Genomic DNA, 27,248 nt, shown 5'->3' with positions numbered 1-27,248 from the left:
TGGATCTACCTAAAAGGTGTGGGATGCCACATGGGAAAGTTCTCTGAAACTTCCCTAGAAGTGACTGGGAACACTTCTCCAGCAATGCCTAACTAGTCCAAGCAACTGAATAGCAGAAAATCACAATTAACATATAATAATAAAAAACATGCACACTCTGATAGATGTAACATTACCAGTATGCAAAAAATTAAAATGAAACAAATTAAGAACTCCAAACACTAAATTCAGATTGTTTATTGTAAACAGAATAACTCTAGCACTCTGTCATACTGGCTGTGTCACATGCACCCAATTCCACATCAACTGCTTAAAATAGCACTTGCAAAAATTACAGTTATGTAATAATAATTTATGGTTTCTTACATAAACTAATTAACAAGCACTAAAATTGAATTACAGTGTATTCTAGGTAGTTTTTTTATTGCTTGTAGACACTGCAGCTTTGGATCCACTAAAATGAACCCATTAGTATGCCTGAGTTTATCAAAATTTACTGCTATATCAAACTCAGAAACTGTAAAATGCTGGAGAACACTTAAAAGCAATTAAGAGTTGCTGGAAAGCTACATGGGTTTCCACATCCAGTCACAGAACTTTGAAATTCTACATTTTTTCCTCTGGAAAACATGATATGTGAGCTTGTGTTAAATACACTGCTATTCCAATTTATTTATATAATTTGTTAAAATTAGAGTTGATAGTACTTCCATGAATATATATATCTATCTATTTTTACACACGATAGAAGCCATTTAATTTTATTCACCGTAAGAGTGGTATGTTTAAATACTAAATCCCAAAATATATATTTTTATAATATGTTGTCAAAACTTTTAATATATATAATACAAATACTTTTACTAAAGGAAAACTATAAACAAAAGCAAAATGCAAAAGGGTAAAAAGCCCATTTTATGTGAAGGATCCTGCAAAAATATCATTAACAGACACACCTTTACTGGTTTTGCTTATACTATGTTTAATTTTTTTTTCTTCTCAGGCTACAAAAAAAATGCTAGTGGCCTTCCTTGACAACAGGTTACATCACGAACTATCACCAAATTTATTAAAAAGATGTTCAAACATGTGCTGTTAACCTTTTAAAATACACTGTATTTATTCAATTAGAAGAGACTCTCAGATAAACACAACTTAAGGCCCTTACCCTATCAAGCATTCATTTAAGTTGGCTTCAGAACGAACATTTATCAATGACAAGAACAGCCCTACTGAATACACCAGGATTCTGATGTACAACACACATGTCACGTCAGGGCCTTAGTTTCAGGTTCTTTTAATAAGAAGCAAACTCTCAGTAACATCCCTGATGAGCAGATTTTGTATCTTCAGTGCTTTGCATACTCTATCCTGTCTGAATAATCACAATCAAACAGGTAGGAGAACTTAGTAAGATTCTCCCTTACCTGCTTCTATTTGGGGGCTGTCCCAAGCACAAGACCACTCTGTAGAAGTCAGTAAACTTGGTGAAGATTAGACACCATATATTGTTTTACCATTTTACTAGATTATGCAATATATATGTATAGTATTTCAGCATAATTCTTGATCCTTCTGGGATTTGTGCAGCTTTCTTAAAAGTAGGAACAAACATTCTGTGATGTAACCTGACCTACACCCTGTGCTAGAGCAGTACTGCTAACCCAGTACTGCACTGCCCCAAAAGCCTTCCTGAAGGACAAGAACCCACACAGATACATCAGAATCATGATGTACCTGATTCATCACAGGGCCCGAATCTAACATTCACCTGTTCTTGAGTCAAGAACTAACATGTGCTTATTTGCACTACTAAGTACTTTGCTGGACTGAGAGCTAACATTCATTTGAGGCAAAATGGACTGAGTTCTCCATCAGTACATACACAACTGAAAAAAAAAAAATGACACCAAATAAAGTATTTTATATACCAAATGGAAACAATTCACAGTAACACTGAAAAACTGAACAGGATGTTGACAGTATCAAGAGACTGGGACAATTTTTGATAACAAAAATAAGATGCACTATTAAAGTGTTTCCAGCATTTTACTAGTTTTAATATAAAATGTCCCCAAATTTGTATAGAAATATTAAAATCATGCCCATATCTTCAATTATTCTCATTAAGACAATTCTCTCACTTACTACTGTGTTGTCAAATTTCCTTTTATTTTCCCCCACAGGTCTTCATAAAACTTAAATAGAAAATATGTTGGTTGCATTAAGGATCAATTAAAAAAAGTATCATTCAACACGTCACTTCAAAAAATGTGGAAGTCTCTATTTTTAAGAAAAATTGTTGACCCCATCTCAAAAAGGACCTACTTTTCTCACCCCCTCCAGCCCCCAATAAGATAATTATTGGGACACTAAATGGTGTTTTTCAGGAGTAACAAGGACATTTCAAAGCAATTTGGTTTGTTCTGGAGGGTTATTTTATCAAAATGAAAATTTGAAGGGATATGCTATTTTAAAAATATACTGCATCTACAAGTTTTTTATTATTATTGTTTCAGTTGATTTTGGTTTTCAACAGGTTGTCTGTAATATAAATGACACATGACCACAACTGATTTTTATACTCTCTATCCCTAACACACAGCTACTGTCAAACGAACCAAGAAGTAATTCAGGACTTTCATAACGGACAGAACCATTTATCCTAATGATCTTTAATAATTTTGTTCATCATGAAGTCCCCTGAAACCATGTCAGTACTGATCATTTGCATTTCTTCATCCATTGGGGTTCTTCACAGTTTTGCAGCCATGAAATTGATATGTGGTTTCACCAGCGGAAAGAGTGGCAGGCTGCGCTTGAATTCTGTCATATTTTCAATCACGCTTGGCTGCAAAGAAGCGTATGCAAGAAAAAGTCTGCTCAATATCTTTAATCAGAAAAGTGAGAAATTCCTCCCTTTTCATTTTAACTTTTGCTACAGCTACATATGAACACATCTTTCTTGCTCTTTTCTACAATATTAGTGATTCACACTTCATTATTACAGGATCCCCCAAAATACAGCGTTATGTCTTATGAAATAAACGGTTTCATATTTACTCTAAATAATTTAAAACAATAGTTATAATGCAGTAAATTGCATTACTCATAATAGCAGGAACTTTAGTAAATGCAGAGCCTGTCTTTTAATTTACAAATTCTGCTTCAGAACATCCCAGCTACCCTTTGAATATCAGAGGTAAGATCATAAAAACAATAGCAATTCAATGAGCTATTGTTTTTAGTTGTAGTAAAAAAGTAGCTTTTAAACATTTCACTCATAATGGCTAATATATTCACATATATAGAGAAGTTTCCACTCGTGATGATTATTTCACCTGTATGGGCTGAATAAGAGCACAGATCTTCTACTGCATTGTGAAAAGTTAATTATCTATTGGGACAAACACTACCATCCTTCTTCAAGAAAATTAATTTAAGGTTCAGTAAGGGCCCAGTGCTATCATATCTAACCACACAGTGACATCTGTAACACTTGTATGAATAGCATTTCTCACATTGCTTCCCTCACAGGTTACATATTGACAGGAACGTGCATTAATATTTTAGGCTTTAAGATAATTACCAGATAGTTGGTTTTGTTGGTGGTGGTTTGCGCTTGGGTTGTGGTTTCTGTTTTTTTTTTTTTTAAATCAAAGATGATATATTTATTGATGCATATGCATCCTTCTCTTAACACTTGATACATCTGATCAGATACAATCAGTATTTTCAGACAATAATAATCTGTATTTAACCCACAGTGTAGATACTCAGTAGAGTTTACTACTATTAGCTTTCATTTCAATGGAACAGAAAGAATAAAGGTAACAGGACAGACTGTTAAAAAGAAAAAAAACCACCCAGGAAAAATCCCTGTTGTTATTGGGAATGACAGTGCATGGGGAAAAGAGCTGAAACGTTAGCCCCACAACAGCATGACTTTCAAGGAGTTTGTTTCTCCCTATAAACTTATATTTAATGATAACTAAACTTCTGTATTAAGAATACAGCCTGGGATTTTTTGTGTGTTGTTTCTTTTTTACCTGTGGTAGTGGTGGTGCTGGTGCCAGGTTCACATCATTTTGGCATGGAAATTCTCCAACAACAGGGCCTATTTAACATCACCAAAATTAATTCAGGACCATAATTTAATCAGTACCTTTTACATAATAAACTGTTTTCTTTATAAGACAGGTATCTATATAAAGCACAGGTTATTAATCTTGAAGTATTTCTAACTAAGATTTTCTGAAAATTTTGCTTTTATACTCCATGGCTGTCTTTAGAAATACAAAGAGCTTAATCCATTATTTGATTTGAGAACATGTGCTGAGGTAGTGGCTTTTATTCATTTTACTTACACATAAAGATAATTTAGAAATAAAAATTGCTAATCTACTGATCGGTGAATATTTAAAACTGTTTTTCAGTACAAATTATGAGAACAGTAGTAAATGCCAGTGGTATATGCAACAAGAGCAATGCAACAGCACATCTTTTAGTAAGGGCATGCTTATAGAAGCGTGGCGGTTACTCCACATACCAAAATTCTGGATAGCAGACTCTTCCCTGCCTGTCCCCATGCATGCCCTACTCCAGTCACCCCAAAACTTCTTTCTGCATCCAATCCACTTGTCCATAAGAACTTCTAGTCTTTCTTAAACCTCTTTTCTACCTCCATACTCAAATTTCAACCCTAACCTTCACCCTGGGAGTTCAAGTGCTTCCCCCTCCTAAAATCCCAGATCTCTACTCTACTGCTTCTGATTCTTTTCCACTCTCAGAGAAAATGGTGTGACTGCCTCCAGGAGAAAGGGAAGCTTTTTACCCTTCCTCCTTTGTGTTGCTCTCTAGAGGATGGGCACCTGCCCTTGGAAGAATACTCATCTGGACTCACGGGAAGTGCATTGAAGTCCCAACTTCTCTTTCATGTCAGAAGAGAGGCCACATGCCAGAATAAATGGTTTGGGACTGGGGAGTATGTGGAGAAAATACCTTGCTATCATCCCTGTAAGAGTAACCACTTCTTAGGTTGTCTCCTGTGCTCACCCTTGTCTTGGGAAGATACCATTCCAAGCAAATAATAAACCATTCTGGCAATGTAGTTACTACACTTTAAAAAGTTTTCTCTGGATAGGAAAAGTATTAGAGTTATTTATATTCAACAATGATTAGTCATGAAAACTGGGAAGATGCTTTAAAGCAAGTCTTCCTTACTCAGCTGCAGACTTACAAGTTCCACGGTACCATAAAAATCAATCATTCTGAAACTGCAAGGAGGTTCCTGACAGGCACACAGCTATCTGCTTCTTTCTGTTCTACGGACAAGCCTTTAATATTCTCAATCTCGGAACCAGTTACACGTTGGAATTTAAGTTCAGTATAAACTGGTGAAAAATCTGCACAAAACAACATAGAAGTTTTTCCTCTCAGTTTTTTTATATTAACCAGAGACACTTTTAATCTTTTCCTTCTTGAATTCTAAAATGGAACAATAGTTTACAATGCACAGCTAAGCTAGACTATTTTAAAATAAAACCTGAAAAAATTGAGAAAGTCAAAGTTTAAAATAGAATGTTTGACATTCCCAGAGGGTTGTTGTTTGTTTGTTTGTTGTTTTGGGGTTTTTTTTGAGAGTGCTTGAATAGAATTGTGGACATTCGTTGCTTGTCAGGAAAAAAAAAAATGAACCACATTGTATTGATAACTGCAAATCCTAATGTTGTTCTTCCCTGTAGGACTACTACAGACTTTTATGTTTGTTTTAAAATATCCTGTTGAAAAAATAAGTGGCATTTTAAGATATATTGTTTTAATATCAATTTACTTCAGGATGGCTGAAGAACTTGGTCACAAATATCAATCAGAAAATTTGAAGCACCCATGTGAAGAAAACCTATAAAAAGAAGTACTTTTTCCTCTGAAAGGTATATAATCTCCAGGGTTGAGTTTTTCTTATAGTGCATTTGTATCATATAACATGGCCGTCTAACTATCACTTGCTTGAACAGGAATTGATTAAATACTATATTCAGAACAATACTTACAGGAATCCATTTCCCTTGCAAGGACGTGTACTGATACCTTGTGTCTTCTGGGAGCATCTATTGCCAACAGCACCTACAGTAAAAAACATCAAATCTTTCAGGTGTGGGAAGTATCACTCAGGTATTATCAAACAGTAAAAGAATGAGAGCATTTAAATTTTAATTTAAGCTTTAAAATGTCCCTTCAAATATTATTAAAAGTCATCCATAAAGTACTTTGAATTATTTTACAATCAAGTTAAGAAATTTATGTACTTTTTCGGACTCAGAAAAAGTGGAAGTAATAAGAATTCAGCCAATAACTATCATAGTATCAGGAACGCAACCTAAAGTCTCTGCAGAATTTTCAGTTCCTAGCAGCCTTCTGGAAGCACATCACCCTGAACACAATTATTAAACTCAGCTGGACCAGCTCACCAATCTAGCCACTTATTTCTGCTCTGGAATACAGGATAATCATGCGTTAAGCGTTAGTGTAAGCAAAATAGTATAGATTCCTACAAAAATAGCATGTGGATACTTGTTCAAGTTTTTTATTAAACAACAGCTACTGAAATTCCAAGTTTGTCTTTGCTGCATATCTTCACCCGTGCTACCATACTATAAAAGCAAAACAAAGATGTTAGCATTCACTGTGCCATCTAAATAATAACCAGTTTGAAGCATTAAGATTAAATCTTACAAAAAAAGACTGTAATGTAAAAATTACTTTGGATAGTGAAAAGGATAAGACAGAATATCAAAGAGAAACCATTTTGAAAGACATTAGGCCACCCTCAAGAGAGAAAAAAAGAACACATAGATACACACATATCCATGCTTCTTCATGGGCAGAAATTTTTCCATCCAACAGTAAGTTCCAAAGACTTTACATCTACATTATTTTTCAAAGGATTCCCTGAGCTATTAGTTGCCCCATAAATAATATAACCCTATGTACACTTCGCAATACAGTGAATTATCATAGCCTATGAAATTTGTTACAAAACAGAAAACATGAGGCCAAATTTTTTTTTTTTTTGGGGGGGGGGGGAATGGATGGGGAGTGGGACGACACAGCACACACACACCTAGTATTTCAATTGCTTTTATTAGATATCTATCTAACAACTTCATGCTGAGTTGCAATGTACAATTATTGCATCATTATGCTGTTCCTTTGTTCTGCCTAACTATGAGAGGAAGAAAAAGAAGTGTTGATTTGTAGTGAACAAAGCTTTAAAAATATCTGTTTCATTCACAATTTATGCACACAAAATATTACTGGTTGAAGAAAAAAATAAAATAACAAATTTGCAATTTTGGCCAAGCTCGGTCATAGAGCAGCACATTTTTTATTCATAAAGAAAGGATAAATGAGACAACAGGAGAATAAAGGCTGGTAAGAAAAAGAAAACCCCACAACAAAAACCAATCCTTCTTCACTATTTCTACGGTATGCTAGCTGCCATTAAGCTAAGTAAGACTCAGGAAACAAAATTATTATTAACATATCTGCATCAATCACATCATCTATCTAAACCAGCATAAGTATATGCTTTCATAGTTCACAAAAATAACATGCAGTTATATCTACATCTCCTTCCAAGTAACATTTTAACTACGTGACTAACTTACCTTGTAGAACTGTATAATATCATCCTTGGTCAGGGTCTTTAGATAAGCCACTTCAATGTTATCTGCACAACAATAGTAAAAATTGTAACAGGTCTGCAAATCATAGCTGCTTTGTCCATTTGATTGGACTTACTAAAAAATGCATGCTTGAAGAATACTGATTGCACTGTATGTATGTTATTCAGTAGCTAAAGAAGATGTACCTACTTCTGTATATTTACCTTCAAATCAACGTTACACATTTCTAATGCAGACTGATTATAGATTTTATTCACAACTAGGAAACAGGATGGTAGGCTGTACTTTGGCAGGATGTACTTTTAAATAAATGTAAGGAACGGTGCCTACATCATACCTGTTAAGGAATAATCACCTTTAAGATATCTGGGGACAATGTGTCTCAGTAGCTACATCGCTTCATATAAATTAAATTGTAATCATGTAATATCACTGCTGCATAAGCAGGAATGTTTTTTGATGTAGGCATGCTTGCTTTTCTTAGGGTTAGCAGGAAGATCAAGAAAGAAATGTGTGCAAGAGAACAAATACACAGCTAACAAGTCTGTGAGGCAGGCTCTAAGTAATTAATATGAAGTTCTACATGAAGGAAATAAAAATCAACAAAAAACAGTTTGGAAAAATAGATGACATTTGGGAGAAAAACTTTAAGTAAAATCATAAAAGTAGTAATAATAAAAATGTAAAAACCTGAAGAAAAAAACCTTTCACTTCTTGAGGCTGGTATATGAATTCCCAATTTTGTCAATTCCAGTCATATTAGAATCATAAATGAAATAAAATTACTAGTGGGTAGAGAGGAATTAAAGATATAAAAGTCAAGAGAAATAATAAGTTGAGTGGGATTTAGATATGAAAGATATGACTACAGCTAGCAGTAACAAATTCTGGAGAGATACTAGAGATCCAAGTATGGTAAAAACAGAAACACTTAAGGCAGTGAAAAATTAAACTCCTCAGACACAAAAAAAGACTTGAGGGGATAAGTTTCCACGCCACTCCTTATACCCGGGCATGAAACCTTGTCAGTAGCTCTCATTCTCTTGAGACCAAGCTAGATGACAATTCAAAATTCTTCACTATTAAAATAGTTCAGTTAGCCACTGTCGACCAAAACGCCTGTATTTGCTGTTGTGGAAGGCCAACACTGTGCATGTAAAGCAGAAGAGGAGAAGTCACAGCATACAGAGTGAGTTTTATGTAGGAAGCATATTATGCATGGAAGATGGGAAATTAGAGCTGTGAATGAGTTGAGACATGAAAATGTGAGGAAAAGCTGATCTGTACCTAAAACTGATATTATTTTTTTTAATGTCAGAAACTATATTATTAATATACCTCAGTATTTTGGATTAAAATCTTCAAACAATTATGAAACAGGGAAAAACACAAATACTATGTAGGATCACAGTGTAAATAACTGTCAGTTCATTTTCAGTAATAACACTAGAAGTTGGATCTTATTTGGTCTTCTACAAGCTTATAATCTTCAAAGTATCATGGATGAAAAAAAATAAAATTAATGTTTCTTCAAGCCTACTCTAAGCTGAGACAGGTCACATGTTAGTTAAGCTATCTGCTGTTGCCTCTGCCATTGCTCCCTCAAAGGAACTGCACAATGAGAAGAGGAATAGGGTTCATATGAACATGTGCACCATCAGGAATGTCAAAGTATATCTGAATGCATCTCAGTCAAGTATTAGGCACATATGTAATACAGACATCTGAACATCACTTTTATGTGACATCAACATTTGCATTCAAACAACTTTCAATCCTTGACCTACTCTACATCTCCCTGAGCTTTAAGGGAAAGAATGGAAGGTCAGTGAAGTATTCATCAATCCCCATTATATGGTGAACACATTTATCCTCTATTACTAACAGCTCCCACAGCAGTGAGAGCACAGGCTCCACAAATCAGGTATTTTCTCAGGGCAGAGGGAAGAAATACAACTTACCGGACACAAATCACAAAAAATAGACTAAATTATGCACAGGTTATGTAAAAGTTTAAGTTGTTCCCAAATGAATATGACACTCAACAGTCACAAGTGTAGCCAAACTACAGCATTCAGTTTTAAAGGAATTAGTACCTCTGTCAAAGTTATACTGCTGGGAAATGATTTCTCCCCAGTATTTAGCACATTCTGCAGACAGCTTCTTTGGTTTGTCTAGACGACGAATTGCTAAAGCTTGGATATGTTTTTGGAAGGCCTCTTCTGTCATATCTTCTATGCATTTCTCCATAGTTTTTAAGAATGCTTCAACTCTGCTTTCTAAATAGTGTGGTGGCTTTTCAGATTGGATAATAAATCGCAGTCCTTGTATGCCATTTGCCCGACGTGGACCACTGAACACAATGTAACCTTGGCAAAACAAGAACAGTCACAAATTAAAAGAAATCCCTTGTTCTAGCATTAAGTTCACCAAACATGTCATGCTTGACAGGAACGCAATTTTAAGCCAAGTTTAATTCTGTATTATAAACGAAATAATGCAGGTTTTCAAAATATGCCACTGTATGTTTTTTTAAAACACCTTTATTTCACTGAGGTAAATATCAGGTCAGGGGAGGGGCGAGGAGGAGATGAGGCAGACCAAGACAGAACAAAAGGAATTCTGTCATCAGGATTAGGTAACCAGAAATTAAGCTATACTCTAGTGCTTCATTAGACTCAACATTAGGAGCTTATTAGTAATTTTTCGTAATGTGTAATCTGAATTGCTGCAATGTAAGACCACTATTTCTCAACAATTAGATAAAAAGAAAATACTATTCCCTTCCTTTTTGCTGCAGCTTTTGCGTATCTGAACCAAGCCTTTCTTCAGTCTTCTTCCCCTCTTTTAATAACAAATCTGTCACATTTCAGTCTTTTAAATGTTTTATAACTCTCTAATTGTTCCTTGAAGCTTATGTCAAAACTGGATACAGTAGTTCAAAGTCCTTACCTGAATACAGGAGTATTATTGTGTGTGCATCTTGAAAGCTCCTGTTTATATATCCCAGCATTTTACGCAGAAGCATGACACTGCTGATTTATGTTCTACTTCTGATCCACTGTAACCTGTAGATTGTTTTCTACATGTTACCTAGCCAGCTGCTTCCTAGCTTGTATCTGTGCCACTGATTATTCCTGCCTATTCCTGCCAAACCGTTCCTACCAAACTGCATCTTATCTTCAAGTCATGTTTCCAAAATGTCAAACTGATTTTGAATTCTATCTTCCCACACATTTTCAGCCTCTCCCAGCTTAATATTATCTGAAGATTTAGTAAGTATATTCACTCTTTTATCATCCAGAGTTTTGATGAAAATACTAAATAGCATTGGATCACAAAAGAGCTCTACAGAACACTGTTTTTCAAATGAACTATTCTTATCTATTCCTCAGTCATGACTTTCCAAACAGCCTTGCATCCAAATGTGTAGCACTTCCACAAAGGCAGTCTCTCTAGCTTGTTTGAGAATATTATGCGCCTTTCATACTATCAAGAAGAGACATACAACATCACCACTTCCATCCATCCATCCAAACTCTGTTTGTATAAAAAAAAAAAGTTATGTTACTTTCACCTGAGTTTGTCCAGTAATAGTCTCTCAGTTACCTTCTATGAATTTAGAAATGGTTTGATAACTTACTCTGTATTTTCCAGGAATCAGAATTAAGCTGACAGATCTGTAGCTTCCCTGCTCATCTCTTTCCTTTTTTAAGGAAACATATAACATTTATATGTGTTTATTTTTCCAGTACCTCATCTGTCATCCACAAATTCTCAGTTATAAGACGTCTAATTCCAGGATTTCATAATTTTGGGGTTTTTTAATGTAACGTAGAGTTCATTGTGCCTGAACTCTTTAAAAGCTTCTAATTACCTGAACAACCTTTAATCTGTTATTTTCCTGTTCAAATGCAAGCCTTGAACTTTGATCACTGGTATTTATTTTGGAAATCATCTGGTCACAGTTCACATTTTAAGTGAAAACTAACAAAGCCATCCTAAAACATTTTGATTTTTTTTTTTTCCACCATTGACAACTTTTCTCTTCCTCATAGTGCTAAGGCACTGCTAACTCCTGAACTACTTTTTCACTTAGCTTTCTCAGAGATCTTAATAACAATTCCATGAAGTTTACTGAATTTTGATGGTATTTCTACTTTATTCCCTCCTAAGTCTTGTGAACTCTATCATCTGGCAGTTACGCAGCGCTGAATACACTCACACAGTTCTTCCTCGCTGGTTCTTCTCTTTAGCTGTTACCTCCAACTTCTATACAAAACCTGCCATCAGCACATTTCCAAAAGCTGCTAAATAACCTGGGTCCTGCTGTATTTTCAGCAGATATCTAGATAGTTAAAATCCCTATGATGAATATGGTATGGCTGACTCTGCTAGTTGCTCAAAAAAAGTCTAATCTTGCCTGATATCCCTGGTAGTTCTTAGTCATCACACTGAGACATTCACATACCTGTCTCTCACCTTTAGAAAATCCATACTCCTCCTCATAAGTATTTCAATCATGCAAACTGTCATGGAAAGTCTCTGTCTCTCCTTGTTATCCTGTTTGGAATAACCTTACCAGTTCTCAGTCTTACTGGTTCAGATAATTATTTGTACTTACTGGTGAACAGCTGCATTCTTAAAGAGCCTGAAATGTATTTAGGTCTTCACCAACATGGCAGCTTACCATTATACATACAGCAGTATTCCCAAAATAGGACCTATGAATCATCAAGTGCACCTGGAAGTAGGATCACCAGCAGAAAAGACCGAACTACTACTGATTTTTCAAGAAGATCTAAAATTTATGAAACTGATCTAATTTCCTTTTGGTAAAAATTCTAGATATGAAGTTTTCTGTACAGTGATCAAACTTTTTTTTTAAGCCAGAGTTAGTTTCAGATATTTCAGACTTATCTTAAAAATTATGCTTGCTTCTTCTCAATTTAGAGTCTATGCACAGTAACATTCCTTTGAGTCATCAGCAGTTAAAATTATTTACATTTACCAAGTGCCCTTTAAATGGCACTCACTCAGCAGGGAAAGAACACCTCATCGTGTCTCATATAAGTGCATGAGTATGCGTGCATGTGTGTATACAGACTCAGAATCACTATGGGAAAACTTACCTAATTGTTCCTTGGTGCGCAGAGTATTGAAGCATGGTTCTGAGATAATTTGACAAAAGAGCTCCAAAAACATATTCTCAGAAGTGCTCTGCATGTCTGTCTGGTAATATATTTCAATGCCACAATTGTTATGAACTTCATTTCTCTGTTGATATACAAACCAACCTCCTAAAAGACAAAGTTAAAACATTTAAGTTCTTAAAAATGTACATTCTTATTGTCCACAGTTGTAAAGATAACAGTCTATCACTTGTGGAATGGAATTATAATAAATGGTTTAGGACTGTTAAAGCAGAATTTCTACTAACAGTATACTTTTCATGGAACAAGTAAAGAAAAGATTATTTTAACACATCGAAATGTCATATCTTGAGCATATCAGCAAGTAAATTGAAACTGGCTGCTTCTCAAGCAAATATTTTTGGAACTGGAGTGGAATTCTGCATTGCCTCTACTATATAAATAGTTTCTAGAGACAATTTGTCAGAAACATTTATGAACATTAAAAATAATTCAGCATTTAATACCAGCAGCTACTTTGGTGTATGGTAGTTTCCACAGGCTGATGATCAGCTATGCGTAATTGGCTTTGGCTGTATACCTACATATGTCACCATTCCTGTACAGTTCCCAGCAATTGCTTGAGCCTCCTTTCTTATATGTAAGATTTTTTTGCACAATAGAAGCAAAATCATATACAAGCACAATGAGACCAGAATAATTTATATTAGAAAAAACCCAATGTTACTTGTGTAAGAACTTTTAGTTTTCTCAAAAAGCAAGAGTTGTTTAGACAATTCTTCACTGAATGGTCAATTGATATTCAGAAGTGCTCAAAGAATGATGCTTATTCAAATGTGTATACTATGTGTAGCAGAGCGTGGGGCAGGGCTCTTATCTCCATAAATCATATCAAGTGAATTCAGATTGAATCATAGAATCATAGAATGGTTTGAGTTGGAAGGGACCTTAAATATCATCTAGTTCCAACCCCCAAGAAGTCCAGTTTGCATACACAGATTGAAATTGAAATAAAATTTGCTTTCAAGTATACCAGAAAATAATATATTAGTGTATAATTTTATTAACAAAACCACACCCTAATTATATTTTTTAATTTAAAGTTTAAAATAATTTGAAGTAAGTCTAATTTTGAAACAAACTCCTAAAAACAGAGTAATATTAATTTTTAAATGCCATTAGCAAACAGATAATCTCAATTTAATGAGCATTAAAAAATTGTAAATAAATCACTGAACTTACTGTCAGGAAGTTGCACTTCTCGGTATCTCACTAGCTGACTAGGAAGTAGTGGCTTTGTATGAGCGTGCTCAATGAGAGTGTCCTCAACCATCTGCATAATTCCTAATGCAGCCTGGAAGAGAAAACATAAAAGGATTTTTAACAATCATTAATTATTCTGTACCTAACAGTAGGTTAAGACTTTCCAATTATTGATGGTGACATGAGAGAAAATTAAAAAAAAAAAAAAAAAAAAAATCAGAAATAAAAAGTAGGGATATTGTAATTTAGCAAAAATACAGTAGAAGTAGATGAGAGGAAGTGTAGGGCTTGGGGGACAAGGGTTTTGTGGGGTTTTACATTTATCTTGTATACATATTTAACTACTGCTACTCCTCTCAAGTGCTTCTGAAATTAAAGTTCAATGGGCTTTTTTCTTTTCCTTTCACTTCATCGCTTTGATGTACTCATCTTTCAAAGTTTGAAAATGAGATACCTACAACGTATGTTTGCAAAGCAGATGACGTGTCAGCAGATGAAACTTTAAGAAAACAAATTAATGGTTAAGTTCAAACATGCATTCTATTGACGTGCTGGTAGCACTGAGACTCATGCCCAGATACTTTCTTTTATTTGATGGATTAAAATAATCATCAAAAAAATTAATAAAAAGTGAAAGAAGTTTAAAAATCATTAGTTTCATTCAAGGATTTAACTTCAAAAGCTTTACCTGTTAAGACTTATGTGTTCTTGTAGTGGAAATTACAGTAATGTCACAAAGTAGTTTTGGCTAAAAGCCAAAATCTCTTAGTCTACACTGCCACAAACTCATAACCCAAGTGATCTTATCAAAACCATGCAAAAGGTCTGAAAACTTAATAAATACATGCTGTCTCTCCCCAACACCCCCGAAAACCCCATGCAACATCAAAGACAAAAAGATTGAGGTCTAACAAAACACAGTTTGAAAGGTTAGAGAAAAATACTATATATTCTTCTAATCAAGTCACCATATTAAAACAAATTATTTACAACACAACTGTTCAGACAGATGTTCTGAACAGGATTGGTTTACTATTCATCCACTTGCAGGAAATAAATAAAAGGAACAGTCAAAAGACAAATATACAAATGAAATTAATTCAAGAAGAAATGGGAATTTTAAGCAGCTAGATAGGTCTAATTTTTCAAACAGAACAAATTCACTAAAAACTTTTTCAGTATTGAAAGGTGTCACAAAAGTATGTAAATTTTGATTTAATTTTAGTTGAAAAAATTCTTAGATCCACATTAAATTTTCTGAGCTTTGTCAGTGATGATCACATCATGGGCACTGAAGGATAGAGAAGTTTCCTATCCGCATCTATTCAGGGAGGTTTGCAGATCATTCCTAAACATTGCACAGCTATGGACGTAACAGTACATCCCTCCCAGTTCTCTAGCTGTAGGACTCTTCAACAGCCACAGTGTCACAGAGCTGGTGTAACACAGAAATACTGCTATATCAGCCCTACAAAAAAAGAATGCAAGAATGTACAGGCAAGGTACTACATTTTCTATTAGCACATATATTCAAATATTTGGTTAGACTTCCTATGCAAATACAAACTATTACTATTTTAATGGAAGATAGAACCAATATTTTCTGATTTTTACTAAAAAAAAGACGTAACTGAGAGCTGACACTTAATTTTTTATGGCTCACTATTCCGGTTTAGCTCTGTGCAAAGTACTTCATCTGGAAGGAGCTTGGATTCTTAAACCTTTGCTAGTTAGCCTGAAACTTCTAAATGGAAAAGCAGGGTCCGCAGCACACCGTTCCTTATGCAGCTTGATCACATCACAGTAATGACACGCAACACAGACTTTGAAATATTTAGATCATAAGTTTTTTATCGTTCCAAGAGCAATACAAGGGCAGCACTTGGCCTAATAAACCTGAAGTGGAAAAAAATGACACTATGATACTCCCATAAAGATAAAAAAGTACAAAGTCAAATTATGAAACTGCATTTGGCAAAACTGCTTTAAGATCTGAGATTAGTCTTCCATTATGCCGCTTTTAAATAAAAATTGTTTTATTAAAGAAAGCATCACACCAACCTGTTTTGTTATATTGCCATGGAGAAGAGCTTCAATGTGTAACCGTGACAACAGTTGAGCTATAAAGGCCTTGAGGCGGGGAAGAGTGACATCTAGAATAGATATTTAGACAGTTAAATCAATTATATGCATTTTTATGTTAAGAAGTACCTAACTCATCATTAGATATGGTGCATTTCTTAGAGGAGGAGAAACTCATCATCATAAAAAAGTGAATCTCTCTTAAAAATGCAACACTGGAAAGTTTCCAGGTCTAAATAGCAGCACTCATCATATAGTTTGTTTCGCTTAGAATTCACATACTGTCTGACCCAGATTCCAAAAAGAAAAGAAAAAAAAAAAGCCTTCTTTCCAATCATGCTGAACAAACATTCGTTCTCCAGAGAAAACAGTTGCTATCATTCAGGTGGTGTTCTAAGATAAAGCCTTAGTTATTAACTAAACAAGCAGCATGTAGTTTATAATGCTTGAGAAACACACTGTGCATTTACCATCCAGACTAAAAAAAGAACCTCAACTCAAATATGGTGTTTTGATAGTATCTTTGTAAGAAACAATATACAAGAAAAGTATTTTTGCAATATATCCCAGAGTACACACACACACATTCTATGCTAGCCTGTCTTTCATATATAGCAGTTTTCATATACAAGGCAAAGTATAGTTTAACATATAGAATCAGTGGAATAAGAGAGGAAGGATGGCTGAATGGATGGGGTGTTCATCCCAAAGTCAGCATCTCCAATCTTAAATCTCTGACACTCAAGAATACGCACACTGTATCAACAAATCTATCAGTTTCTCATTTTGTCATCTTCTCAACTAAAATAAAAACTAACAATAGTCATGTATTTCACAAAAGTTTTGAAAAGACAAATGCAAGCAAGATTATGAGGTCACTCAGTTACTCAGTGTGGGGTGCATACATATGTAACAGATTTGCAATTTATATTAGAAAAACCTATACTGTGGTTATCAGTCTTTCCCTCTCTTAAAAGAGGTAACTGACCACCAGTAAAAAATTCGTTTCCACATTTTTCCCCAATTCCAAATCAACTTTTTATTGTTGTATAATCCTAATCTTAATTTTTGCCTCTAGAATTGTTTAATAGTGCAAAAGATTACAGTCACATTGAGTGTGTGTGGGGGGGGAAATCACACATAAACTCCCTGTATTTCAAGCATATTTCCAGCAGTGTTAAGTAGACAGCATTCCTTTCCTGCATTCCATTTTTGGCCATTCTTATCCTGAATACAGTAGCATTAATCTTATGAAGACAACTTATACACAGAACAGAAAATCTCTTACGTTTTCAAAATTCAGTAGTCATTAAAAAAGGAATGACCTACATGTAGCTAAACCCCTGCCATGAAAAATCAGCATTAGTTTTGTCATTCACTTCACAGGCTGCACTGGCATCACTGTTAATCTCAGAGATACCTGCAATCATTGAAGAAACTATACAACTAAACAATTATACTTCTATCCTGCAGCAATCCTGTAGAAAAAACACACACCCTTGTGGCAGCTGGCTCAGGGCATCTATAGAGTCTATCTTAATGAAGAAGTTTTCAGCATCACAAACAGTATGGTATGGGTCAATCTTTGACAACTATGAATAAATACAAAAGCCAAATATTCTTCTTGAAAAGAATGTCTCATTGTATTCCAAGAAGATATTACAATTGCAAACTGTCCCAGTAACAGCCTTTTGTTGTAACACAGTAAGATACAGGTAGGAAGAGTTCTTCAGCTGTTACTAAAATCAATTAAATATCTTAATTTGAAATTTCTTCTTCCTCCAAATATAGTCGGGCACCTATTCTTTGTTAAGAACCACAATGTTCTTTATTTATTATTGTTATGTATCTTTCTCCTTTATTATCTACAGTTCTTTATTATCTACAGAAACAGAAGTTAGGATTCCCTGATAAAGGAAAAACCAACATAGCATGCACACTGGGAAGTACAATGCAGATACAATCCAACGTGTCTGCAAGATGTCAAGTAGAGACAAATGATTTTAGCAGTGTTGGTTAAGCACTGGATTCACCATACCCAGGCTCATGCCCACAAAGACATTCAAGTCTTGCCTGAACTTTTACCTGCAAGTTTTGCAAGTTGCCTGAACTATTACACTTTCTAGAAACTGGAGGACACGCGCAGAGGCGTTGACATCCACCAGCATCAGCTCAGGTTTGGCACTGCAGGGGCTTCACTTGAACAATTGGCAGAGTTCAAAATAGGTACCTTCATCAGTTTAGTAACATTTTCCACAAGAAAAAAAAAAAAAAATGACGTTTAAAACTGGCAGAACATTACCATCTAGAGCTTCTTTTAATTCATCTTTGGTCCAAGCAACTTCTGTCATCAGGAGTCGGAGATAATACATTGCATGTTGGTGAGGCTGTTCAGCCCTGAAGTTGTTAAGCGATCTCATGTACTAAAATGAAATAATTAAGTTTAAATTACAGAACTCTATTTGTAAACATAAAATATTAACCTTGTACTCTCAACTTGGTGTACCATCAAAAAGATACATTTCAAATGTCAAGAACATTCCCTTGCTTGTTAGAACTATTAAAAAATTGTGTTAAATTACCTCAGTAATAATGTGGGCTTCTGAGCCTATGGATTAAGCTGTGACCATTAATGTAGTTGGAATGAGCATGAAATCAAACTTCTCCATAAAAGTAATGACTGGAAATTAAATTATTGCAGTTAGACCCAAATTAGTATTTGTATCAAGTTGATCTACCCAGGAAATATGTATTCTTTGATGACCGTCTGGGGGTGGGGTGGTGAAGTATTGCTAATAGAAAATGTGTTTTTCTCCCAGTTGCTTCCCTGGGCTGACTTGGTTAGAAAAAATAGAGGAGCATCTGGGAAATTCTCTGCATTCTTTGCCTGGATAAAGGAGGTATGAGAGAATCAGTGATCTCCTCCAAAGAAACTCCCTTCTAGTCCTGCTGCACCTTTACAAAATAAGAAAAATCTTTTTCCCCTACCAGAGGAATTGGAAAGTGCAAACTAATAGTTTTGAAAAGATGGGATCTTTTCCAGTACAGGAGTAAAGTAACTCATTTCAGGGCATATGAGTGAGAAACGGCAAGCATGAAGTTGCTGAGGATGCACCCTTCTATCTGTTCCAAACAGGAGCCAGAACCTGGTATCTCCCTTATCTGTTTGGTGTAGCCACGAGGGGAAAAACGGCAATCTCCTCATCCAATTTGACTTTTTTTGTATTTTGTCCTTACTTTACATACACAAAAGGCCAAAGTCTACAAAATGACAAAACACCATAACACAGAGACAATCAGGGAAACATCCTAAACTAAATGAAAATCATGCAAAACAGATCATTCACAGACCTGTTGGTTGGGTTTTTTTACTTTGACATTTGTCACATCCAGTGTGACAAAATTCCAGACAATTTATAATTCTTAGGTACACAGAGCCCTAAATAAAGTGCTGCAATAATAAATCTACCTCATGTTTGATGTTCACCCTCTCAGAATTTCCTACTAAATAGTAATGAATGAAAACGGCCCTGGTGTCTGTCTAGGCCAGTCACCTGTTCAAAAATCACCAGCAGCAGAGGATTAAAGTAAGACTACAGCAAGCATGGAGTGATCTTCCCTGCAGCCCTAGCTCTCTCATCCACTGCAGACTATTTGCAAGCTTCCTGGGCCAGAAGCCAGCCTGTTCCCCAACACCAGTCTAGTCCTTGTGCACTCATTTATACCTCCACAACAACTCATTGCTATGAGTGTCAATATCTAATTTGTTCATTTCCTTTGTTCTACCTCTGTCCTGCTCTAAAGAAAGCACCAGAAGAACAATTATGTATCTTGTTTGGCTTGGCAAATGTAATCACTATTCATAAATTACTTCAGAAGCTAAAAAAACCCAAAAATCTATCTTACATTCCATATATATAGATCAGTCATTAAATTTAGGAAGTGAGACTTCCAGAAGTCAGCATGTACTTAACCAGCTGGTTACTTTTGCACCAAAGGATCTTGGCCCAGGAGCAAAGCTCCTCTTCACATCTGGGGAGAAGAAATGTTGCAAATCTTTTTAACATTTCCTTTTCCCCTTTATCCATTTTCCCCTTCTTTTATGGCTAGATCCCACTGGGGCCTTTCCAAAATGTAGAACAGGATATAAAGTTAAGATTTCCACTCCCCATCCCCCTTCTTAGCTTTCTACTCCTATCAAAGCAAGCTGTAATCCCTTGATCAATCATAAGGAAGACCGACTGAAAGAAGATTCCAGGGCCAGTTATTTTTAACCAAACAATATAATATAAACACTCCAGGGAACTCATGGCCCCAAAAAAGACAAAAGAAAAAAGCTTCTGCAGTCCCAATGAGGTGGAATTTCAATCTGTATTTCCATGGATAATCAGCCCTCAGATTTCATTTCAAGTCAATGTATTCCATTTTAAATTAATCCAAAATGTAAATTTCTCATGTAGCTTACCGCTTCCTTGATAATTTCAAATCGTTTTTCATCAATCTCAAAAGTAGCCATTTTCTCAATGATCTTCTTGAGCAATATATGTTGCTTGTCATTATAACCTTTTACAGAAAGCTATGGAAAAAGCGCATAATTTGCTTTAAATGTGGAAGATAAATAAAACAATTACGAAGTCTTGTACAATTCAATAACAATAGACTTTTTAACACTTACTCTAAATTCAATGTTATTCAACCTTAACTCATTCTGAAATAAAATCCCTTTACCCATCAAAAAGTAACTGACAAATATTGCATATTTGCCTAGAGTGATGAATGCAGAGAATTAATGTAATTTCATGTTGATGTAAGCAAATGGTACTCAGAATACAGATTTTTAATGATCACAAGTATTGAATCCAGTCAGTAAACTGCACATTTGGAGTACTGAAATGGTCTTACTCTAGGTTTCTTATTTTAGTAATGAAATCTAGATTCACAGCCTTCTTAAATATTCTCTCCAACTTACTTTTAACCTCATTTCATGTATATCTTGTTGCTCAAAAAAATATTTTATGTAAGTGGAAGTAAGCAATACTACAAGAAAAGGGGTACTGTCAACAGCAGCACAATTTATAACCAGGATGGCACTGGCTTGAAACACCAAGACAGTTAGTCTACAATCATAATGAGATATTAATCTGATCATATTTTTTTGAAAGCATACATGAAATAAACTTGGTAATTTAAAAAACAATCTAGAAACTTAAAAATGACTATATGACTGCATCAAGCTACAGAAAGTTTGTCTAGTGAAAAAAGGCATTAGGCGGCCTTTTGGGGGGGGAAAAGCTTCAAAATTTGGTACCTCGAAACAGGAATTGGATTTGTGCAGTTTAATTATTAAGGGTAAAACCAAATTTTAGGACAGAAACCAACATACAAGTGAATTCCTCCTTTCCAGTAGGAAGAATTTTTTCTTCTGTAGTTGCTGACATATCTGAACCATGAATTTGAAGAAAAAGCTATCTTAAATGGATTTATGACAAAGGCTGATATCCTAAATTAGCATAAGAATCCAAACTGTTCAACCATCACCATGAGTGATTGTTTTTAGAGTAGCATCTGTCCTTGCTTAAAGTATCAACATTGTACAGTTATACCTATCGATGATAAAACTTCTCATGATATAGAAAACAATATTAGAAGTTCGCAAATATCAAAATGGAGTAAACTGATTTTAATATGTGAAAATAGAATCCTTACAGTAGAAGAATATAAAGACCCTACAAAAACAGCTAATATTTAAAATAACGCCAGACTTCTAAACTGTGACTACAAATGAAGAAAATTACACACACACCCTTTTTTTTTTTTTTTTAAAGGAATTAACTGTGACCATAGAAACATCAGCAAGCTTTGAAACTGAGAATAGATAACCATGTTTGCAGTAAGCCAAGCGAATGCTACCAGGAAATGAGATTTGCATTGGATAAAAAAGAAATTGCAGCACTCATACAGAAAATGTAAAGACAATATACAGTATATTATCTTACTAAGATACTTTGGAAAAATAATATTTCTACAGGAAATTTCAAAACACATTTTGGTATAAAATGATGGTTAATAAAAGCTTTTAACAGAACTTCAAGAGAGACTATTAAAATCTCCTATCATAAATCTCATAGAAGCTGAGTAAGAAACAACCGGTTATCATAATATCAGTATTTATCAAGTAAGTATTGTCACCACTAATACAGATTGCAAAACGCATAATAAAAACAAACACTATGAAAAAGCCATAAATATACAGCATTGCATTCTAATGAACACATGCACAATCCATTTCCACAGCTCACTACAGCAGAATTAGAGAATTAAAACAAAATCTGTAAAGTTGAGATTAATTCCACAAAAAAGTTAATCTTTTTACACAGAAACCAGCAATAGTACTTTCAAGATTACCATGCAAGCAAGTAAAAATGGGAACTAGAATGCAACAACTGCACTGCACACATGTTCACAAGACACTGCAATCTTAAAGAGGTCACTCAGTACTGATTAAAATACAGTTTTGCTTTGCCTTTAATTCATGAGATATATGCAAGGAAAAAAACATTAACCATCTCATTTAGAAATGCAGAAGTCAAATGTTTTCTCCAAGCTCAACAACTCCCAAGCTGTTTCGTTTCCTCCTGCGTTTTTTTCTTACTTACAAGTATTGCATTCATTCCTGATGCAATGCCATAGATCAAACCTGAGAGGCGTGCTGCATATGTATACTCTTTTAAATCATCCTTCAATAACCTGATAAACAGGTATGTCATGTTGCAATGGAGAGGATCAGCATAAATGTAGCGACTAACAAAAAGAAAAACAAAAGAAATGCTTTGATACCTCAAGCAGTGACAAAGTAATGGATGAAGAAACATGACTGAAGAGTATGTATATGCAGCCTCATGATCAGTAGTTCTTGAACAGGAAAGCTGAATGTACCATTTATTTATTAGCATGAAAAGGGGGTCTTCTACCCCATCAGTCAGAAAGTTTTTAGTAGATGTCTGACAAACTGAAATAAATATGTAAGCTTGGATTAGGATTGCTTTCTTCTTTTTTTAAATGGAGGAACAAATCTTACAACTAATTAATTTCATGAATGATATAAAAATAAAGAAGAAAATTTGCTTAATAAGAATGGAAAGATTGTTGAAGACTTTGAACAAAATTCAACTTAAAATTCAAATTAAAGAAAGGATGGTTAATAAATCCAAGATCAAAAGGAGTAACAGCCTTAGACCCATTTTTAAATAAAAGTCCTTCCATCAAATCAATATAAAAATGTTGATGAGTGGAAGTAGTTTTAAGGCTCTAAGCTTTTCCTTGATTTGGGTACTTACATACATCCCATAGATGGTATTTTGGAGATCATAGTTCAAGCCAGCTAGTTCTGCTGCATATGCATACTCGTTGAGGGAGTCTTTGAGTAGTTCAAGGTACAAATAGGCCATGTTACAATGCAAGGGATCCACGTAAGCAAATGGGCTGGAAGAAAATGTTGAAAGTAAAATATGCAGTTTAAATTATTTCTCATTTTCTTTTGGCCTTTTAAGTTTGATCTGAAGGAAACAATATTTACTGTGAGTATGCTGATGGATCCCATTATGAAGGATTCTATTTCGAACTCAAATATGAACATACCTGAAAATAATTATTTAGCTTGCTTATGGTTTGAGTGATACCTAAATATATTGAAGATTCCAGAGATATTCTCTTACTTGTGCTCATAAATCAACATGCATACTTTGCTGCAGAGTCAGAATTCACCAGGAGTAAAATAAAATAAATACACCCAAATAACCAATGTAATTTAATAGACTGAAATGAAAGCCCACGTACTGAACATTAATTTAATTAATACTTCTACACTATCAGAAAACAAAGTAGTTTCTACTACAAAAATTAAGAGATTAGCCATTTGAGGTATGAAAAATATGCAGTACATGCTAAATTCAACTCAGGAAAGAAGTCTGGCATATCTATTTTCATACCTCTAAGTTTTTGTGTTATCTTTTTAATGGCAACAACTATACAAGCTCTACTGTTGTATTAGAAGCATCTGATCACATACAATACTGTTGCAAATTTCTCAAAAAGAGAAACGCAACTCAAAGACTCAAGCCATGTTTCAACTGTTCTAATTGTTAAATATCTGTGCATTTTCACAATCTGCAAAGTCAAGACAAGTTATTTGTACTATGATTGAATATTTATTTCTAAAGTTTCTGAAGTACATGTAAATTCATTATCAATTTCACAGAAATAATCAGGAGTATCTAAAACAACTTTCTGTCAGGATATGGCTTACAATTCAAAACCACACTTGCATTTATTTTCCCAAGCAGTCATATTCAGAGACATGCCATTATATATGTTTACACTTATATAGCATATTATTTCATACTGTATACCAACATTAATGTAGTAAAACAAAGATCACATCGCCACAACGCACATGCTGATAAATACATTGCAAAGGTATTTTTAAGAAGGTTCCTAGTAGTTTTTAGTAAGGCCTTGACTACTCCTTCCTTTTAGATTAAGGAAAGAAAGTGTGAGAAGAGATTTTAAAAAAAAAAAAATAATAATAAATTTTTTAAATCAATCTATTAGAGAAGCAGAGCATGCTATAGTCTGAAATCTTAGCCTAGGATATGCTTTTTTACTACCACTGGGTTATTTATTCTGGGCTTGGGCTTATGTAACTCAAGCAAACAGGTCAGTAAAAAAAAAAAAAAAAAAAAAGAAAAAAAAAGTACTCTGCTATTTGCATTTCTCCCTACAATGAGAATTTCCCAAAACTGAGCAACTTCAATATGCCCAATGATGCAAATCCAATTAATACTGAATTTTTTAATTAAGACTGAATTCAAAGCAAGATGTAGGTCAATCCTATGTTACCATAAACCTTCCTCCAAACTCATTATATTTTTTTCCATTTTGATACTAGAATAGCGACTTAATCAGTCTGAGTGATTACTATGTCCATATCAGTTATAACTTTTGTATACTCATTTAGCTGGCAAAGGCCAACAGGGAGTTTTGAAAATAATGAAGACTACTGAATCAGTAATCTTCAAGTAAAAAATAACAGAAAACAATTATTATAACACTGTTATGGGAGTTGCCCTTTACTACTGACAACTTTATAAATAAATTCTTATTATTAGTTTACCTTTTTTTGACTAAATTTGAGGAAGCAGAACAACTCAATCACTGACACTGTATTTGAAAAATCTTAAAAGTCTAGTCTTTTCCCCTTTCAAACTGAGCTGTAAGTGACATAGCTGGAATCAGTGTTGAAGCTTTGATCCTGGGTTACCTTATGAGCAACTCAACTTGCTTGAAATATTTCTTAAACTGGAAGATAGCAAGTATCTAGTTAAAAATAATTAGCATTGTATTTTTAACATCCATCTCTCTAAGCCTTGGGAAACTTTAAGTGCAGCGTTTATAACTACCTTAGAAAGTTTTCAGAACAACAGCACACTACATTGTTATTTTGCTTCCTTTTAAAAAAGGATACTTGTTGAGTTCTTAAGTCATAATTCATACAAAAGCAAAACCTTATCATCATCCTTCAGGCTGGATGATAAGTCCCATGTCAGAGGTTTTTACTGTGGTGTTTCTTTAATGCAAGACTTGTGCCATGTAAGGATTTTCAGTTTTGGAACAAGGTGACTTCAAGAGGTTCATCTACTCAGATTGTTCCTACTGGATTTGTGTGTTTGAGGCAGAAACCACCCTCGTCAACTTCCTCTTAATTCATCTACACAGCAGTTGCTGCTACAACATCTGGGTCAGGAATTCTTCCAATGATTCATGATGATCACGGCTGCAGGCAGAAGAAATCCTCGAAGTTTTTTCTATCTTACTGAAGCAGTCTGTAGTGTGAACAAATTCTTGTAATCTGCTACAAGGCACAGCCATCATATTCTGATCTAGAATTGAGGCTAAAACTTTTTATGAAAACACATGTCATTAAGATGACTTTATTCACCAATTCACTTGGCCGTAAGAGCTATTAAGTCTCATGAATAAACACTATACATTTCACCATTTTCTCCAATGACCATCAGCATAACCAGTCTCAAAAGAGAGATTTACTAACAATCTTTCTAAAGTATCAAAACCAGACAACCCTGCTTACAACTTCATTTGGAGATGATGTACCCAGCATTGTCAAAATATCCTCACATCCATTCACATACAATTACCATCTTAGTTTTAACAAAAAGGAAAGAACCCTTGCCCCCCAATCCTAAGAAAAAAGGCCAGCTTTCCACCTGTAACCATTCCTAGGAGGAAAGAGACAAACCACTAGTCCATTCCATTAGTCAGCAAAGCTCAGGTATTCCTGGCTTTTTAAAAGAGCTCACTGAAACAAAAGTACAAATCTAACTGGGAAAGACTATCACCACATATCTAAGTGAAGATGGCTCTGCAGGAGGGTGGACTAGATGACCTTTAAAGGTCCCTTCCGATCCAAACCATTCTATGATATTGTGCGTATGTGCACATACTTAGACCTTTGTGTGCTCTACATAAAATCAATTATTATCTTTTAATCATTCACAAACTGGTATAGAGATTGGATCACTCAGTTAGTTTGGAATTGATTTTTAAAAAGAACAACTCAGTGTTCATCAATAAAATCCTTTTTGGATTTTGGCTAAGTGTAGTACGAGGGAAAGCCACCAGGCATGAACAAAGAAGGCAAAGTATTGCAATTATTGTTCTCTAAGAGATGAGTTATTACCATTCTACTACCATTCTGATCTTCCATATCCTGACACATTGAATTTGAAACAGTTGTAATGTTTGCCCTGTGGTTTCAAAAAGCAAAAAGAAAGGGGAAATACGCAGGCAACATATCTCCCCCAACTAGTACTAACATCAGTACCAAGATTTGACACACTCTGAAAAAAACCCTCTATCTAAAATTCTGTCAAGAAGAATTTCAAGTGGTCACTCAAAACAAGGACTCAACAGTGCATCTACGAGCATCTATCAGAGCCCACATAATAGTATCACTGAATCATTTAATTAGGCCAAAGAAGGAGAG

General features: G+C 34.6%; 1 protein-coding gene across 8 annotated transcripts in view; it reads right to left on the bottom strand.

Annotated features, from left to right (window-relative positions):
- Positions 1-221: 221 nt before the first annotated feature.
- IDE (insulin degrading enzyme) overlaps positions 222-27,248 on the bottom strand; it is a 69,217-nt gene continuing 42,190 nt past the window's right edge. For 6 of the 8 annotated variants that reach the window (XM_074830961.1, XM_074830959.1, XM_074830957.1 and 3 more), the window contains 11 exons: positions 23,524-23,668; positions 20,652-20,762; positions 18,489-18,609; positions 16,166-16,257; positions 14,084-14,195; positions 12,821-12,988; positions 9,785-10,057; positions 7,671-7,732; positions 6,054-6,126; positions 4,050-4,117; positions 222-2,851 (listed from right to left, as the gene is read on the bottom strand). In XM_074830961.1, coding sequence (XP_074687062.1) covers positions 2,756-2,851; positions 4,050-4,117; positions 6,054-6,126; positions 7,671-7,732; positions 9,785-10,057; positions 12,821-12,988; positions 14,084-14,195; positions 16,166-16,257; positions 18,489-18,609; positions 20,652-20,762; positions 23,524-23,668 — 1,321 coding nt within the window. In that variant the 3' untranslated portion in view covers positions 222-2,755. Of the gene's footprint in view, positions 2,852-4,049; positions 4,118-6,053; positions 6,127-7,670; positions 7,733-9,784; positions 10,058-12,820; positions 12,989-14,083; positions 14,196-16,165; positions 16,258-18,488; positions 18,610-20,651; positions 20,763-22,842; positions 22,988-23,523; positions 23,669-27,248 lie in introns of all 8 variants that reach the window. The other 2 variants (XM_074830958.1, XM_074830956.1) reach the window with 1 other exon arrangement.

The sequence above is a fragment of the Strix aluco genome, chromosome 7, assembly GCF_031877795.1.
Source record: "Strix aluco isolate bStrAlu1 chromosome 7, bStrAlu1.hap1, whole genome shotgun sequence".
In the NCBI taxonomy this organism is placed as follows: Eukaryota; Metazoa; Chordata; class Aves; order Strigiformes; family Strigidae; genus Strix; species Strix aluco.
This window is presented reverse-complemented; position numbering and strand designations above follow the sequence as displayed.